The sequence below is a fragment of the Haemaphysalis longicornis genome, unplaced genomic scaffold, assembly GCF_048455015.1.
Source record: "Haemaphysalis longicornis isolate Haplotype H1 unplaced genomic scaffold, Haemaphysalis longicornis Haplotype H1 scaffold_3, whole genome shotgun sequence".
Classification (NCBI taxonomy): domain Eukaryota; kingdom Metazoa; phylum Arthropoda; class Arachnida; order Ixodida; family Ixodidae; genus Haemaphysalis; species Haemaphysalis longicornis.
The window spans coordinates 79666851-79684279 of NW_027526335.1; the positions used below are offsets into that span (position 1 = coordinate 79666851).

Genomic DNA, 17429 nt, shown 5'->3' on the forward strand with positions numbered 1-17429 from the left:
TATTTCAACCGCAAATTTCAATGTAGCGAAATATCAGTGCAACGAAGTAAATTACGAGTCTGACTTTGTCACATCGAGGTTCAACTGTAAAACGTATTTAAAGCGAAGCTGTCGTGGTCTCAGTGATGGTGGGGTGGTGTCGTAACCTAGATGCACTGCAGGAAAGTCAACTTTACACAATGGGAGGCACACGATGATGATGACACAAGAAAAGAAAACTTCCCATCGTCGGAATCCAGCCTCAGTTCCTTGCGTCATAAAGCTAACGTATATCCGATTGCGCCACCGCGACAAGGTCGACGACGGGTTTCTCACGAGAGATTCACTTGCTGGCTTCAGAGTTTGGACTTTGACTTGCAAGCAGTTTGCACCTTGGCCGTAGCTGCTTTGACTTTGATTGCAGCATCTTTGACTTTGGCACTTCGCCTTTTGATTTTCGCACACAAGAAAGCATCGCGTTTCAAGCATCATCGTCGTTAGTGGGACAAGATTCAATTTTTTGGTAGTGGTGGTGATAGAAACATTTGGGCTGTTGTGAGAGTGGTGCTACAGCCCGGGTACTATGGGATGGTTGGGGGTACAAGACAAGCATCTTGTAAATGCTTTAAGTGTATCCATTTTATATGAAAAGAGCACTCCTGCAATTTTATGACATCACCAACTCTGCTTCTTCAGGGGTGCGCAAATTCTTGTGGGGACCCACAGTTGCTACAAGGAGAACTGCCCAGCAGCAGCAGCAGCAGCGCCGCTATTTTTACAGCAAAGCTGGCAAGGGTACGTCAGGCCAGGTCGTGTGTGCATCGTCGCTGTAAGCAAACAACTGCCTCCTCATTCCGCAACGAAGATAGCAGCCCTGCCATTAGTAAGGATCAATCTACTTCATATTGGCCTCCTTGGCAAGAGATCCCTTTACTGAAGAGAAAATGGGGAATGGCAGTACTGAAGAAGTGAGATGACTGTCACCAATGCCCATTTTAGTTTTTCATTTGCACTGTTTTGACTCTGTGAATTCTGAAAGCACTACAACTGGAAAGGAAAGAGGTGAAACAGCAGTCGCACTGTGGCATCAGTATAGTTTATTGTCGTTGCAGCAGATGTCCCATATGGCATAAGCGCGGCCCAGCAGCGATCGAGCCGACCAAGATGCACGCAAAACAGACACGGGAAACAGACAACAAACACGACACAACAGCAAACAGGAATGGATGGAGTCCTCGACCAGCCAACGCCGCTGGCCGTTTTTTGCCCCCACACAAGGAACAGATGCCCTAAAAAAACCTTTCATCCATAGATTCGGACGGCACCGCGAGTAACTTGACAGCCAGAAATGCATGCTTTTGTGCACATCATTAACTCTACGCGCAGCCGTCGGCCAATAGGGTGAGCAGGTGCTGCAGCACTAACCAATCGGATGGCTGGACGTGCTGACACAATTCTTCATTCCCCGTCATTCACGCCCGATTTGGTCTGATTTGGCCCGATTTAGACTTTGGTCTGTGTAATGCTGTCACCATTACTGTACATTTTGCAGCTTCAACAATGCAGAGAGTGATGCAACAGAGTAGTTTTGTGGGGGTACTAGTACGCAAGAGTGTAGGGCCGCTTACACTCACAATATGGCTGGCACACTGCGATACCACTTCACCGGCGATTGAACATTTATTCAAATCAGGACCACTGGCAAAGACTGCATGAGTTGTTATACTGTCCACTGTGGCTGCATGTCTTGCAGTACACATAACTGTTAGTGCGACATTTTACAGGTGCAGCCCTTACTGAAAGCATACAAGCTCAGACATTCGCCTCCAAAGCATGCAGACTTGGCAAGCTGGGCGAGTTGATGCACACCCATTTTTCAACATGATCAGTGCACAGTAAATAAAGATGCTGTGTTTGTCTTCCCCCTTGTCCTCATTTTACGTACGCTGATTTCATTCAATGTTTATGATTCCACATGCATGCAGCAGATATGTTGCTTTACAAGGCAGGCTGCCCACTAAGCAAATTACCTCTGCGCTCATAACCAGTGCACCAATGTGATGATACCACCAACAACACAGCTTAACGTAATCATTTTTAACTCTGTCACTCTTTGGAGCTTTCCGAAATTGCTGCAAGAGATGCAAACTGCTTCCTAGATGAATACAAAGTAAATTCGGGAAGTTCACTTCCCAGATATGCAAATTTGCTTAATATGTATATATATGTAATATAAAGGTAATACAAAGCATTGTATGAAGCAGCAGAATGTACTAGAGGCATTCGCAAGTTAACATGCTCTGCCAGCTATTTTCAGTTAAAACGCATTCAGAGTGCCACAAAGCAGTGCAGCAACGCGCATATTGCTAAATGTCCTGTGATAAATACAGGAAAGCCTCGAGTACCACGGCTTTTTGCACAAAAAGTGTATGCTCAAGCATCACACCCGATTACACTATGAAGTGACGTTTTGACTATAACTATTCGAAGTAGATACTCAATGTGACAGTTTGCGGCCAACAGCAAACAGCCAAGTGCAGTGCCGTCACAGCATACTTTTCTGGTAGTACCTGAATGTTCAACACATAAAGCCAACTTGTGCTTATACGGTTCCGAAGTTCATTTTGCGAGCCAAATTTTCAGTCAATAACACAACAGCTAGAACAAACTTTCATAATGCTACACTTCACCGTTTGACTTCACATCCCTGCTCAGAAATCTTGCACAAATGCACTTTGACCAAAGTGTATAGCGAGTGGCACGTGAGCAACGATACGCAGTCACCAATGAGAGGTGAGCAATGTGATATGCTATTCACCATAATTCCCGACAAAATGGCGAAACCGCCATAGAACTACGAGTATCAGTGCACGTGCCTATTACGCTCTTTCCCCCAGCTATTTTGTAACATAGACAGGAGGCATGAATACTTTGATTTGAGTGGCAAATGTGGCCATCCATGCACATCACCTTTTACGGGGCATGACACGTTCTAGCTGAACACTTGTTTAGCTCACTATGAAGAACGTCCTCTGGAGCTGGTCACACAAATGGAAGCTTTTTTTTCCCCCCTTCCAAAGCCTTCACAAAACAGCAACAGTTGGGGTGGTGGTTCCTTTCAACAACGAATATGGGATGATATGGACTGGCCAAAGCATGGATAGCACTCCAAAAACTGAACCATCAGGCCAGCTGTGTTACTGTGTTACAGCGAGAGTAAATTCATAACTCCCCTTAAATTTCTGGCTGTACCATATTTTCCGGTGTATAAGTCGCGTTTTTTTCTTCTTCTGAAATTTTCGTTGGTGCTACCATATTTTCCAGTGTATAAGTAGCGTTTTTTTTCTTCTGAAATTTTCGTTGGTGCGTCTTATCCACCGGTGCGACTTATGTATGGAATAAATCCGGTACGTGGCGGCTGTGCGTGGTCCGCGCTCGAAAAGGTGCCTGTGTGCTGCGTGATGTCAGCGCACGTTAAGAGACACAGCTCTATGGCCTAAATTAATGAATTCTTTGTTAGCGACTCGGAGGAAGGCTTCGGTGGTTTTGCCTAAACGCCGTCTGTAAGTACATGCCATCTGCATGTATCAATACACCATTTTTGAGAAGTTAGTTCTGTCTACACTTTGAACGGTAGATGCATGTGTCTAGCACTGCGGGGATGTGTTCAGAGGCGGCGACCGCCGCAACCATGTACTTTCGCCGCACTTTCTAACGAACTGATCCTCTATGAGTTTACCTAATTAACAAGTGCGTTTTGTACACCGGTGTGTCTTATACACCGGTGCGACTTATATACTTTTTTTTTTCCGGAAAAACTGTGACTTATAGACCGGAAAATACGGTACTCAAAAAGCATTTTTGTCGTCAAGGCTTTAGACAACCCACCCGCCAACTGCTATGCGAATGCAGTTTATTCACCCCCTACCCTCTCCCTTTTTAACATCCTTGCAATTGACCAAAGTTCAGCTGAGCCTCCCAAGACCAACATTCATGCGACCAGATCCCTTCGGCCTAGTAAAGCAAACTCAGCACTCAGGTTTCTCAAGTCCAGTGATGACTACAGAACGCAGTAATGACTCAAAAATCAATCGGGCCTCATTTTATCAGTGCATATGTGGCACACCTGATGACAAGCGAAAACAACACACTTTTTGCACAGGACAACGCGAGGAAGAGGGAGCACTTAATGCAACAGCAGATCTATAACAGGTGTCACATCACAACAGCACCAAACACCACGGGGAAAAGCTCGATGACGTCCATAGCGCACAGAGGAGGGTGGGGTCCCACACGCACGCCCAACGCGCACAAAACGACGCAAAGTCGGCTGCCAGAAAAGAGCACAGTTGTGGCACGACAAATGCACTCTCAAAAATATCAGGTCACGCGAAAGGAACCATTACAGCGGCAACCGCATTGGGCTCCCAGACAAGCCCAGGGGGTGATGGGAAATATAGGTATTGGCTTAGTGCACGTCAGGTACTACAGTCATCATTTCCCAGTCCTGAAGAGCTTATCGAGCAGTCAGTCACAGGAGCAGCCAAAGGGAGTGCAGGGCAATGCTATTAGACAGCCCCCTTCCTCTGGCTGCTTCCCATGCACAAGCAGAGGATATAACCCCTTTCACATGAATACTGGGATCTGTTCAATTAGGCTGGCATTTACCATTTCACTATCTTGATAACCCACACAAGTGAAAGCTACTAGGGCGATCAGCCGCATTCCTCTTTTGGTATTATATTCCTTCACAAAGGGCTCCCAATTCCATCCTTCGATACATCTACGCCGATCCACATACTCGCAGTTATCACTCCGGTAGCCCAATACTCGTGGCTGGCAACGGTTCTATTGAAGACAAGTGGGAAACCGTGTTGCCCAACGGCAAAACTGCTACAAACAACGCCTGTGCTCCTTATTTCAGGGAGGAATTCAGTGGCAACTGGTCATCGGCCCTTCCGGAAAGGAAGACGACTGCAGTCAAGCGCAGCATTGCACAAACACGGGGCGGGGCGATACAGGGTGGCAGTTTTGAGCACTTGACAGCAGGATGGCTCGATCGCTGCAAAAGTAGCTGCACCAATCGGTGCTTGGCTTTGAGGCACTAGAAGGAACTGTAAGACCCTTCGCTGTGAACCACCCACATGCAATGGGCGAAAGTAGAGAGGAACCCGAGGAGAACCCCACATGCTGGGGGGGCAGACGTGGTCGGGATCACAAAGGGAGGCTGAACTTTTACATTTACTATGCACGAGGTCTTTCAATCCCCAATGCCTTGAATCTACGTTTGCTGCGAGGAGCTGTGGCTGTAATTGGCTGTGAACTGAGCACTAATTGGCACACGCACGCACCCACGGAGAAGTAGGGCCCCGTGCTGTGGGGCTTCATCGTGAGTGAAAAAGGTACGCCTCAACATGTGTGCAGGGTTTGCCCCTCAATGCCTGAAATTCAAAGGCACAACAGGAAATACAAGTCTTGCACGGGGCATTGGTATACATGCGGAATGGCTGTAACAAGGTATACTTGTATCGTGAAAGAACCGCAATTTTTTTTGTTGTTGTTGTTGGATGAGCGTTTTCAAATTTCTTCCCTTCTGCTTACCATTTGTTTTAAAAATGCACCGGCAAGTGCCACCGATTTTTTTCTTTTTTTTTGTCAATAAAACTTATGCTGGCTGTATCTTTGCTAAATGGAGTCACCAGCAACATTAGAGTAACAGAATGAGCAAAGTAATTGTTCCGGGGTTTAGGTACTCGACAAATGCCTCCGCGGGTGCAGCTATGAGGGGCCGGAAGGTACAGAGGAACCTTCATTTCCCTTCGTATCGGGAAACAATGACAATCTCCACTCCATAACCGACGCCGTTACCTCATCTGTTCAGGTTGTTTTGCACCGGGCAACCTGCTTGCGTAGTTAGCGACACAAGAGCCACGCTACTCTACCCTACTGTGAACAAGAACTACAGTGCCACTCCGGGAACAGCTACAACAAGGGTAAACACTTTGGCACTCATGCAGAGTTGGGATAAATTCTGGCAGGGAACAACCAGTCACCACATTAGTCCACACAAAAACGTCGGTCGCAGCCTGAACAGCGACACTAGTGAAAATACGATATCGGCGACGAGAAAGAGAGTACGCCTCATACATTGCATAATTGTTTAACAGCCGCGTGTTACAAGGATCTGTGCTCCTGTGCTGCGCTTGGGGATGCTGTAAGCTTTGACATGGGTGTGCTTGCGGCAACAGCAAGGCACTAATTAGCAACACTGCTCTAGTCAGACTGGAGCCGTTATTGGCTCCAGTCTGACTTAAAGCACTTAAGGGCGGCATTTAAGGCTAGCTCGTCAAAATGTGCCCACACGATACTTAGCGATGCTGAAACTGACACTAGGTTGCTTGTCTTCACTACTTTGGTGTGCCAAAAACTTAAGCTCTAGTCTGCCCCATCAACAGTAACAGTGCAAAGAGAAAGAACAATCATCAAGAGTGCCAATACTTCAGGACCACCACTTAGTCTTGTGAAATAACAAGGAAGTAACTCTCAAGCATAATTAATTGGTCAGCTGAAGCCACCATTACAACACATACGCCCTCAATGCCAAACGACTTCACATTACAATCTCCTCAGCACGGGCTGAACAAGAAGAGCTGGGCTGAACTGTTGGAAAGGCAGGTTTCATCGTTGCATTACTGCCCGTTTTGTATTCGACAAAGACACCTTCACTGAGGCCAATGAGTCCCAAGCAAAGCAGAAAAGCACAAGCCCCCGTAAGCAGCAGGCCGCTTGGCAGGAATTCAGTCTGAGCTGTCGCCAGTGGTAATGTATGTACAAAGACGGCCCTTGATATGCCAGTTCAAAACGGGTATGCGCCTGCTTCGAGATATGCGCACGCGTGCCATGCACACAGCAAAAGTCGCTTGAGCGCAGCAGATAACGAACAACGCATCTTTGACCAGAAAGCGAGGACACAACCTTAGTAAAGCACGCTCTTGAGCTAGCCGGCGAACGTCTCGAGAAAGGAAAAAGACAAAGAGCAGCACAAAAGCGACGCACACTACACGAAGACGAAAGCGGTGTTGTCGCTCGCTTTTCTGTGGGTGTGTAGCGTCTCCCTGAGCCACCTCCTCTTATTATGAATACAACCACGGCTCCATTTTGATACGCTCTGGCATAAAAAATAATATTGCGCTGCGGTTATTTCTTTGTCATTCATAAGGGGTTGAAAGGGAGTAGCACACCGACGAGTCATGCTACAACGTTCAGTTACACACCACTTTGTTCACTTTGAACTTGTTTTGAAGCACAACCAGAAATGGGGAAGCTACCACCCTGGGAGGCTCTCCCCTGAAGATGCTCTCGTTTTTTTTCTTTTTTTTACTCATTGCTGCATCGTAAAACAATGCAATGTGTAACCGTACTAGCAAATGCAGCACCAATAAGTGGAATTCCTGCCATGACAACCTCTTTAAACTTAACGTCGCAGCGTGATCGAAAATGTCATTTTTCTACTGTTTCTTCCGCCTTATTAGATACGAGCGAAAACTTTGTGCAACCACTTTGTAGACAAAGCTGTGGTATCAGTCAGGCTTTCCGCTGACGTTGTCAGGCTCGCCACTTTAAAACTCTACTTTGGGCGTTCAATGTCAATCATTTTTGAAAAATGTCACTGCAGATATGCAGAGAGGGCCTCTTCAGACGGAGAGCCCCCAAAACCTGCGGCATGACGCATTAGCAAGGTGAGCCAAGCCAAGCGCACGTTCCTTGCTATACTGACGCAGGTGCAATGGACGGGCAGAAGAGAGAAAAGCGGTGGCGCTCCTCAACATTTTGGCACACAGCATTCCCTCCAGCTCGCACAAAGGGAACGTATTGCTGCTACTGCAGGCTAACGCGGTGAAAAACGTATGAGCAACAACGAGCGGTGCAGCATGGTGTATTGGACATCCTTGTCTCGAGAGCCGGTTTGTGGGGCCTCCTTTCGTCCATCCCGCTTGCACTCCCTTATTCTTCTTCCCTCACCAGACCAGCAACCCCCTCCCTCCTCACGTGTAGTACTTACTCTAGCTGATATGTTCTGGCGTGAGAGGCCAACTTTGATATGGGGCCAGAGATGCATTCAGTGGCCACGGCTGACTACACGAGACGGCTCAAAACATGCGAAGCAAATGAGGTATGCAGCTTAGAGTGCCACTTCTGTTTCAAGGTAAGACAAAATTCAGGTCCTGTCCTCGTGCAGTGCAGCTAAATTCACGCTCCCTCAAATCTTCCCAAACAAAATGTTAAAAAAAAAATACAGATACTCAGCTCACCAACCAAAGTTTTCCACAAACACATAGCTTTCAACTTACATTGCACAGCTGCCTACAGTACTCAATTCCGCAGCAAGTTAGGAGAGAACTGCTCTTAGGATTTTTTCTTTAGGCTTTGGTAAGGTTTGAAACCAATACGTAAACCACGTAATGGTGGTACAGTAAAGCGTGTTCACAAGAGACACTGTTACAAGAGACACTTGGTTATAAGAGACCCTCGAATGAAAGCAGTCTGGATGGTTTTACTATATTCCCCATGTTAGCAACATCGCATACAAGAGACCATGGTTACAAAAAACATGTTTTCTGGGTCCCTTGAGTGTCTCTTGTAATGAGGTTTTACTGTACTGCAAAACTGAGCATGCAAAAAGAAAAACATGCCCCTTCACTAGTAGCAGTTTTGACTTTCCAAACCAATCACTTGCTCCAGAAAGCTGGTAACTTTAAATACCTCTGCCTAATTTAACCGGGCTTCTACCTCTTTATGAAGCTCTTCTCTTTTCGTACAGTTTCCCAGCATTCCAAGAACGCTGTACGACTCCATTTCTGATAAGCTCAATGTGGCGCCCTGCTGTTCTGCATTGCAGTAAAGCCTTTTGCTTTGAAAAGTAATCAGGTGTACTTATTGCTGCAAAGATGCCATCAAGCAACTGCTATTCTGAACAAGTCATAAAAACCATAAATACGTACTGTGCTACATAAGGTATAGTGTGTTATAAAACAAAAATACAAAGCATTACAACTCAACTTCACTGCCTTTGCAATAATACGCGGTTAAGTAATTACACAAATAAAGAAAGTTGCTACCTGAATCCAAACACTTGAGACATCTGGAATGTCCAAACTGGCACTACAGCACACGAATGCAAAGGATACAGTCTTATATAGTGATGGCACCCAAGAGCTTCAAAAGAGGCTTTGAGGGTACAGCCACTACAGCAAATGAAAGCCACAAACAAGGCTTTGCAACATAAAAATAACAAAATAACCATGGCCTTAATTTTTTCCCCTGAAGATGCAGATTTTTTTTAGTTATTTGAAAGTCCGATACTGAACATTAGGCCCTTTTGAAGGGCAGCTAAAAACAACACACTCATAACGATAATTACACGAAAGCAATAATAACCACTGGCCATACTGCTACTGCTAGGCACCAACTAAACTAGTTAAGCATGCATGGTCAGTAATAATAAACAAGTCCTGAAAAGCATAGCATTTTTAACGACTATGCATCGCACCTGCAACCGCCTGTTCTGATGACGCATGCCCTAGCGGTAGATAAGGAGAGAAGTGTCATAACAGGCAACCGCAGTTCAGTCCCTTTGTCGTTATCTTCAGTACGTACTACATGCTCATCAAGCCCTTCAAATGCATGGGAAGAAAAGTTTTGTTTGTGCTGTAACACATTTCTTTGGCACAGCTATGGCCCTAAAACCATAACGCAAAAAAAAAAAAAGAACGAACACACACACACACACAATACTAATTAAATTTTTTTTACATACAAAACAATCTACGTTCCCCCGAAAATGCAAGTTACCAATTTCGTATTTACAAGCTTGGACAAAGCATAACAACCTGATTCACACCTAATCTGCAAGACCTACACCACGCTCTTAAAAACATCAAACCAAGGAAACCGTAGGGCAATTGAGTATAGTGTTGTGCAGGCCCTCTGCAATATTAGCAGCCTATATATACAAAAGGTTATATAGTATTAAACGAGCTAGGCTAGCGATCTCAGAGCCCGGTGAAAGTGCTCACACGCTACGCACGCATATACATTCCAGATTCCGTTTGTTCGATGCTGTTGCAAAAGCCAACTGGGCTGCCCATTAACAAAACGCCAGAATCGCTGGATACCTTGCTATGCTAACGAACCAAACCGAAAAGCAGGAATTCTCGTTAAAGAAGGTTACGTACGAAAGTGACAAGAGATGGCCTTGCCACCACCTCCAATCATTTCGCCCAACGCAAAAAAGAAATGAAGGAGCTAAGTGGATGCCCTCCGCTCATTACCGGAGCCCCGCGGCAAGCTACCGTCACCACTAGGAGTCACCAGGAGACCGGAACATTCGGAATCCTCCGCCCCAGCCAATACTGGCCCGCGGTGAGCTTGCGTGCCACCGTATTCTCCATGTTGACCGGCACAACCTCCGGTGGCCGGACGATGGCCAAGGAGCTGCGGTGCCTCGTCTCCCGCCGCAAACGTTGGCCCGCCGTGGAAGTCGCTGCCTCCCGAAGACGCCACAGCCTCTTCAAAAGGTGGCAGGAGGCACTGGGCTTCACTCTCACTCAGGTCCATCACGGAGGAGAAGCGCGGCGGGGGCGACTCGTCCCGCGGCCAGAGCTCATATGGCCACGCGAGGGAGGCACTGGGCGCTGCGCCCCCTCCCAGCGCAGCAGCCCTGGTGTTGCCGGGCGAGTGCTCCTTGTTGCTGGCCGCGGCCAGCTGCTCGGTGCTCTGGTAGGGCGGGGGCGGGCCCTGGGCAAGCGGGGAGTACTCGGGGGGCTTGGGCAGCTGCTGGAGGAAGTGCAGCTTGGGCCGGCCCCCCGGGGTGCCGCTGCTGCTGTACGTGGCCACCACGTAGCTGCCGTGGGCACACGTCACCGTCCGCAGGTCGGCGCCCCCTGCCAGGTGGTGGGCGCACGACGAGGCCAGGCTGCCCTCCCGGAAGCCCACCTGCACGTTCCCCCAAAGCGGGAGTTGACGCCGCGCACGTACGCACATGTGGCAGGTACAATACAGGGTAGCGCACTAACAAAGCAGCGTTTGAGACAGACGGCTTCCCCCCTTCCCTGTGCTGCCCCGCAGCTCCATTCATGCTTGCTTATTTTTTTCGCAGCAAATTATGATCAGAAACTTTCCAGAACGCTTACTGCGACCTTACCCTAAAAAAAAAAAAGCGGGTGGGGGTGAAGAAGAGAGAGAGAGAGAGAGAGAGAGAGAGAGAGAGAGAGAGAGAGAGAGAGAGAGAGAGAGAGAGAGATTTAAATTTAAATGCAACAAAGTAAATGACGAACTTTACCGACTTCATTACATTGAGGTTTGACTGTACTGCCATTTCAACAACTTCGACTGTCAAGCTAAATTTTGGTGTCAATCGTGAAAGAACAAGTACTCCAACAGATACTCAGATGACTTTCTCACGTTTGCGGAAGGGTTCATTTTAATAGCAGTCGCACTCAGCAAACAGCCATTTATATTTCCTGCAACACCATGTTGTCCCAACCGAGCGTAATTCGACGTACGAAAATGTGGCTTTGTTTGACAATGTCCGCCAACCGTCTGCCTGGGTTCATCATGCTTCAGGTGCATCGTGAAAAATGTTGAAAAAGAGAGGCAAATAGTCTCCACAGAGATAACTTGCGATGTGCGCTCCTCTAGACAAGAGTTACTATATTTATGGATGAGTTATAAGAGTGATCATGGGGTTATATTAACTCTTTCGGGACCGCCGGAAAAAGTGATGAAAAAGGGAGGTCTCAGTACTAATTTTTTAATACATAAAGCAACGGCACCATCCTGCCTTAGCATATACCAAAATGCAGCTAATTATATGTTCTTTGACATACAATACCAAGTTTTACTTCAACACTGACGATAAAACTATGAAAAAATCTGAAAGTAAGAACTTCGTAAAAAAACTACAAAAAACGATAGAAAAAAGCGTAAATATACAAATATTAAAAAGAATACACTTATTTCAGGATATACAAAATCTAACACAATGCTTTGTTTCTTCATCGCAAAAGTTTGATGCCGCTAGGTGTAACTGGTTTTTTGTTTTGTGTGTGATCTCTTTGGCACTAGGGCCATGGCTACGTCGTCGCCCAGGTACATGCCGGGCTCTCGTCTCGGCGAAAACTTGATCCGTTTCTGCGCCAGAGGCAGGAGATCACCACCATAGGTAGTTAACACGCTAGCGAACAAATATAAACCAGCCAGAACACATTTCGAGCGCACATACCTACTCCAGAGCCAATTGAAACCGAAACCAACACCCACCTTTGAACGTGATTTGGTGTTCCAGGCTCATCGACACCCGAATCCTCACTCGAGCTGAAATCCGATCTCTAAAGCTGCATTCCGACTCTTCACTGCCACTCTCATCGTTAAAATCCACAGTAGAAGGCGAAGATATGCGAGACGAGACGAGGCGGATTTCTTATCGCGCTCGCGGGAGTATGACGCCATGTTTGTTTACATTCGAAACCATTGCCCGTCAGAATAAAATATCGGATGCGTTGCCGCCTGGCGATAAAAAAAGAAACTTCACAAAAGAGAAAACTCCAGTTTTCAAACTATCTCCTAGATGTCGCTAGGTGTTCCATCGAGCGAAAATTTGTATTCTGCAGGCTCGCGAAACCGTCGATCATATGTGATCGATGGCCTATGGAGCGGTCCCGAAAGAGTTAATGTGTTTGCAGAAAGGAAATACCGATTATTCACAATTTCGCCTGACAACAACATTTAACCTTACATGGTTATCTGATCGGAGCAAGAAACTTGTTTCAAAAACCTCCGTCTTCGATCGTTCTGTTTACTAAAATGGTGCCGCAATAACGTAGTGGTTCTTGCTGCGATGTGTAAGCATTAACAAACACTTTAAAACCAAATTGTCAGAAACGAGTTTTCTTCGTTATATCCCTTGGATGCAGCCCCCCAATAATGGCGATGCAAAGGGTTTGCCCCCCTGAAGGCAAAATCCAGCCGACGCCCATGATGTGACATCAGCTACAACTGGTCCTCTTTGTAAAGCACATTGTTGGGAAAGCTGGGGCATTCTAGATCTAGAAATAAGAGCACGATGAACGCGACACAGTATAAGCATGGCAGAACCAATGCTGCCGCGACAAGCACTTGCACCTTCTGTGTTGTTTTGTTTATCGTGCTCTCATTTGTGCAACTTGGTCCTCTGACACAGGCTAGCAAAAGCGTTCTGTACTGCCCAAGCAACTGCCTCCACCTGTGACGTCTTCACCATGCAACGTGGTTTACAGTCAGCTTGACAAAGGTTTGCCCCATTACGTAGAAGGCGCATAATTAAATCTGTGCTATTTTTGTTTTCTTCAGAGAACCCCAAGTGGTAGGATTGTTATGAAAGGCACTGAAATGAGTGGTAGCTTTAACAAATGCGCGCAAACACAGTGCGCCACTCCTTCTCACCCCCGCCGTGGTGACTGGATGGTGCAGGGGGCGACACCAGGGTAGGCACCGGTGGTCGGGGGGCTGGCCGCCACTGGCGAAGGGGAAGGGGCTGGCCATGACCGTGCGACGCATGTGGATGCGGCAGATGGCCGCCACCAGCACCGTGGCCAGCAGAATGAACACCACCGCGATGCTCACTGCCGTGTACACGGACGACTGCAGGTACTCCACGCTGGTGCCCAGCCGCTGGTGTGGGGGCCCTGGCAGGACACCCACCAGCGAGTGCGTCGTGTTGGCTGCAATGGGGGCAGGTACCCAAGCCACCACGTCAAACCAGGGTGCTCCACCGGCAGGGGGAGAATCTGATGCAATGATACTGGCCAACCTGATCACATGCATGACAGGCTGGAACACTGGTGGCAAAATTGTACTGTGCAGCGTATGAGACGATTTGTGTAACAGTTCTGACTGTGGTTTAAGAGACCTGGTGCTGGGTAGGGATTTTGCATCAACCAACAGAGGTGGACTATGCGTAGAAGGGCACGGAAGAGGCTGAAATCACATGGTCAAAACCAAGAAAGGAGCACAGGTGGCCGCAGATCCCTCACCAATGCTGGCCAGGTACTTCTTGCAGCAGGAGAGCAGGTAGGTGACCCGGCAGTCCGGCTGCGTTGCTGGGTCGCAGCAGAGCGAGCGAGGAAGGCAGCGGCCATCCTCGCACAACACCTTGTCCTCACAGGGGTCGGGTCCTGAAAGCCACCAAACGGATGGCAACGTACACTCCACCAGAACAGGCGAGATGCATGATAGTCATCATTATCTTTTCATTGTCCATAACAGGACAAGGGCCTCTCCCTGACAACTTCCAACTGTCCCTATCCTGCTTGCATCATTCAAATCCTTTCTTTTCCGCTATATTTCTCACCTCATCCCTCCATCTTCCCGTTTCTTTGTGTCTCAATAACAAATCTGCTACTCAGGTGGCCCACATGATTCCAGTTGTCTAAGTCACATGGGCAACCAAACTCCACTCCCTATTCTAATCTCCGCTGCAAATTTCTACTGCACAAGCTTATTTCCAGACTCACAATGCTCAATACACCCACCACCTATCAACCTCCTCTCCACAGCGCTTTGAGCTGACCCAAGTTTTCTTTCCAGGTGCTTAGCGAAAACCCCCAAGGCTTAACTCTTTGCAGTTCAGAACTTTTACCCACTTTCCGGCCGTTCTGGTCTGCAACTATTGTGCCAGTGTCCGGCACCGTGAAGGCAGAAAAACTCGCAGGATATTTATCTTTTCTCGTGCATTCTGCTAGCAGCTTCTTACCGATATTTGAGAGTGTGTGAAACTGCTCAAAGCATTCTCCTGGGTCCAGGCCAGGGTTTTTACTGCAAGTTTTGGAGAAAAACAGTTTCCCTCCTGCTTCCTTTTGTTTTTCTATCGCTACCACCACCATAGTCCTTGCTGCTCCGGCCTGGGAGCTTGTAGATGGAATGGCTTGCCCCATTTAGCCTTTCATCACACTCCATACGAGCAGACGGGCCCTGCTTTTTTGCTTGTGCGCTCAGATCACCCACAGTTGTTGGATGAGGTTGTGGTGGTACTGCAGGTTTCACTGCTCTTTTTTGCGACGATTCTGCAGGTGTGCACCTAAAAATATAACTACTGACAATGTAAACCTCTAATGCCAGGAAAAAAGCTTTCGCCACCGTTTCATTGTCCTTCGACAAAATGCATAGCTCACAGTGTAATGATCTCCACGGTGCTGTCCCCACTGCCGTCATGGTCTTCATCACTCACTTCTGTCGTATCACTGCAATCACTAACTGATGGAGGCACGCACTTCTCTTCATCACTGAAGTCATCATCGCTTTCACTAAGCGCACCCCTGTAGAACACATGCGATGAGAAAGCGGCCATGCATCTCAGCAAACAGCACGCACATGAAAACGCTCTGGAATCCAGAAGGCCTGTGATGAACAGTGTTCTGTACCCTAGTGCAAAAAGCAGAAAACTTTAACAAAGTTCTTATCCCTCAAGAGATGGCGCATCATGTATACATCGCAGTGAGAAAAACCACGAAATTTAACCTTGAAGACCCAAGTCGGGCGTACCCCGACAGTGGACCGCTACGGCCGTGTTGCGTTTTCGGGCAGGGCCTGACAACGGACCATAAAGGGTCTGCATACCGTTCTTTGGTGACGAAGGTAGCTTGCTGCTTACTACTTCAGAGTGCTTTCCAAATGCACCCCAACCCACATAATATCCATGCCTGTCTTCCCAGCAGATAGTTTCCGCCAAATGATGCGCTTTATCCTGCATGAATGCCTTACCTAGGTAGCCCCTTGGGGGCACAAACATGCTCAGTAATGTCCGCTACAATTAGCAGCAAATTCGAAAGTGACACCTACCACAGTGTTTGGGCGCTTCGTCCGAGCTATCGTGACAGTCAACATGTCCATCGCAGGCATATCGTTTTGGTATGCAGTAGCCATTGCCACACACAAAAGACTGGTTGTAGCACGGGCGTCTGCCAGGTAGGGCTGCAAAGATGTAGAAGTGACACAGTCTTTAGGTGCAGTAATACAGGTGACGCAAAACAACAACACTGTCTGAACAAACACGAGAAGGAGCCAGGTATAATGAACCTACTCAACAAAGGCCACAGGATGCCAAGGCAGACGTACTAAATTCTAGCAAATAGTGTGATAACGAACACTACGGTGAAGGAACACTGAAAATAACTGACACAGCGGTTCTGCCGAAAAACATCCTAAACGAAAGCTTACCGTATGCTGTTACCGCGACGTAGACAGTTTTGTTGAAGGTCTTGTTGACATTGGAATCATTGGGGCGAGCAACGCATGTGTACCAGCCGGTGTCGGGCTCCTCTAGTTGATATATGGTCGCAGTGTTCTCGTTGAAGTGTTCCGCGTCAACCTTGACGCGATGCGCTTGGCGCACCTTATCTTGCGGTATTATCCACGTTATAAGGTAGCTGCGAATAAGAGAAAACAGGACGTTTTGTGACTAGCACGGGCACCGGTTTCGCCTTTCGGTGCCGACAAAACTGGGCGTTCACGGGCTTATGCGCAGCACCACTTCTATACAGCGAAGAGCCTCACCTTTCTCTAGAGTTGACTTTGCAGGTCAGATTCAAGTCATCGCCAACGCGTCGCGTTACTTTACCAGACGGGACAGTTATGACAACTTCCTTGCCTGGAACAATTGTAACGAACCAATGTGTAATGACCAATGTGCATGCAAGCGTCAACCGTAACATGGGCTGTTCGGTCGACCTGGAGGTTGGACCGCCGTTTGATCACTTACCTTCAGACTCGGAGGACCCATGTATTGCACTAAAAAGAACCACAACTGCAAATAATTCGCAAAAGCTAGAGTAGATATCCATTTACACAACCGCATTAAGCCAGCATTCGCAGGTACGCTCGTCGAGGCGATGTTAGTAAACAGGAGCACCTTCTCTCGTAAAAAGCACCCTTGCTCTACTTTTCGACATGCGGGGTTAGAACCTCCTCAATATTCTATGCAACTAGGCTGGAATGAACATAACAGCGTTATACCACTACAACAAAACGCACGCAACACTCAAAGCATAAACATTTTCGTGTTGCCAACTGCTTTCGATCCCGAATCTGCCAAAACAATGAAACAAAAGCAACAAGTGCAAAAATACAGACGCTCCATCTATTCAGTAGATCCGTAAACCCATATGCATTTTCGATCAAAATTTGCCTAAAAATTACTAAAAAAATATGTCAAAAAATAAATCATCACTATTTTCGTTATTATTAGTCACATGTTGCCCAGAACGATTAGCGTCTCAAAAGTGCGCTAAGTGCAACAAGAATCGTTGAGAATCATCAGGCGTTCGTTTTATTTCCGTTTTTTTCTTACTTCGAAGCTACGCACAATACCACAATACTAACCGGCTACTGTTTGTATCCAGACCACTTATAAAGCC

The 17429-nt window shown here is 47.3% G+C and overlaps 1 protein-coding gene across 1 annotated transcript; it reads right to left on the reverse strand.

Moving 5' to 3' along the window:
• Window positions 1-1056: 1056 nt before the first annotated feature.
• On the reverse strand, window positions 1057-17118 carry LOC144174714 (uncharacterized). The gene is made up of 7 exons (XM_077703541.1): window positions 16775-17118; window positions 16570-16663; window positions 16234-16442; window positions 15856-15987; window positions 14052-14192; window positions 13462-13739; window positions 1057-10974 (listed from the first exon to the last, which is right to left on the reverse strand). The coding sequence occupies exons 1-7, from the start codon at window positions 16854-16856 to the stop codon at window positions 10285-10287; spliced, it is 1626 nt and encodes a 541-aa protein (XP_077559667.1). The 5' UTR covers window positions 16857-17118; the 3' UTR covers window positions 1057-10284.
• Between the last annotated feature and the right edge of the window lie 311 nt (window positions 17119-17429).

Excerpts from the sequence above, each read along its gene's own strand:
- LOC144174714 (XM_077703541.1), bottom strand. The coding sequence starts at position 16,856 with ATGGATATCTACTCTAGCTTTTGCGAATTATTTGCAGTTGTGGTTCTT. Across the intron at positions 15,988-16,233 it reads CGTCGCGGTAACAGCATACG|CCCTACCTGGCAGACGCCCG; the intron begins GTAAGCTTTCGT and ends ACATCTTTGCAG. Across the intron at positions 13,740-14,051 it reads GAAGTACCTGGCCAGCATTG|CCAACACGACGCACTCGCTG; the intron begins GTGAGGGATCTG and ends CCCCCATTGCAG.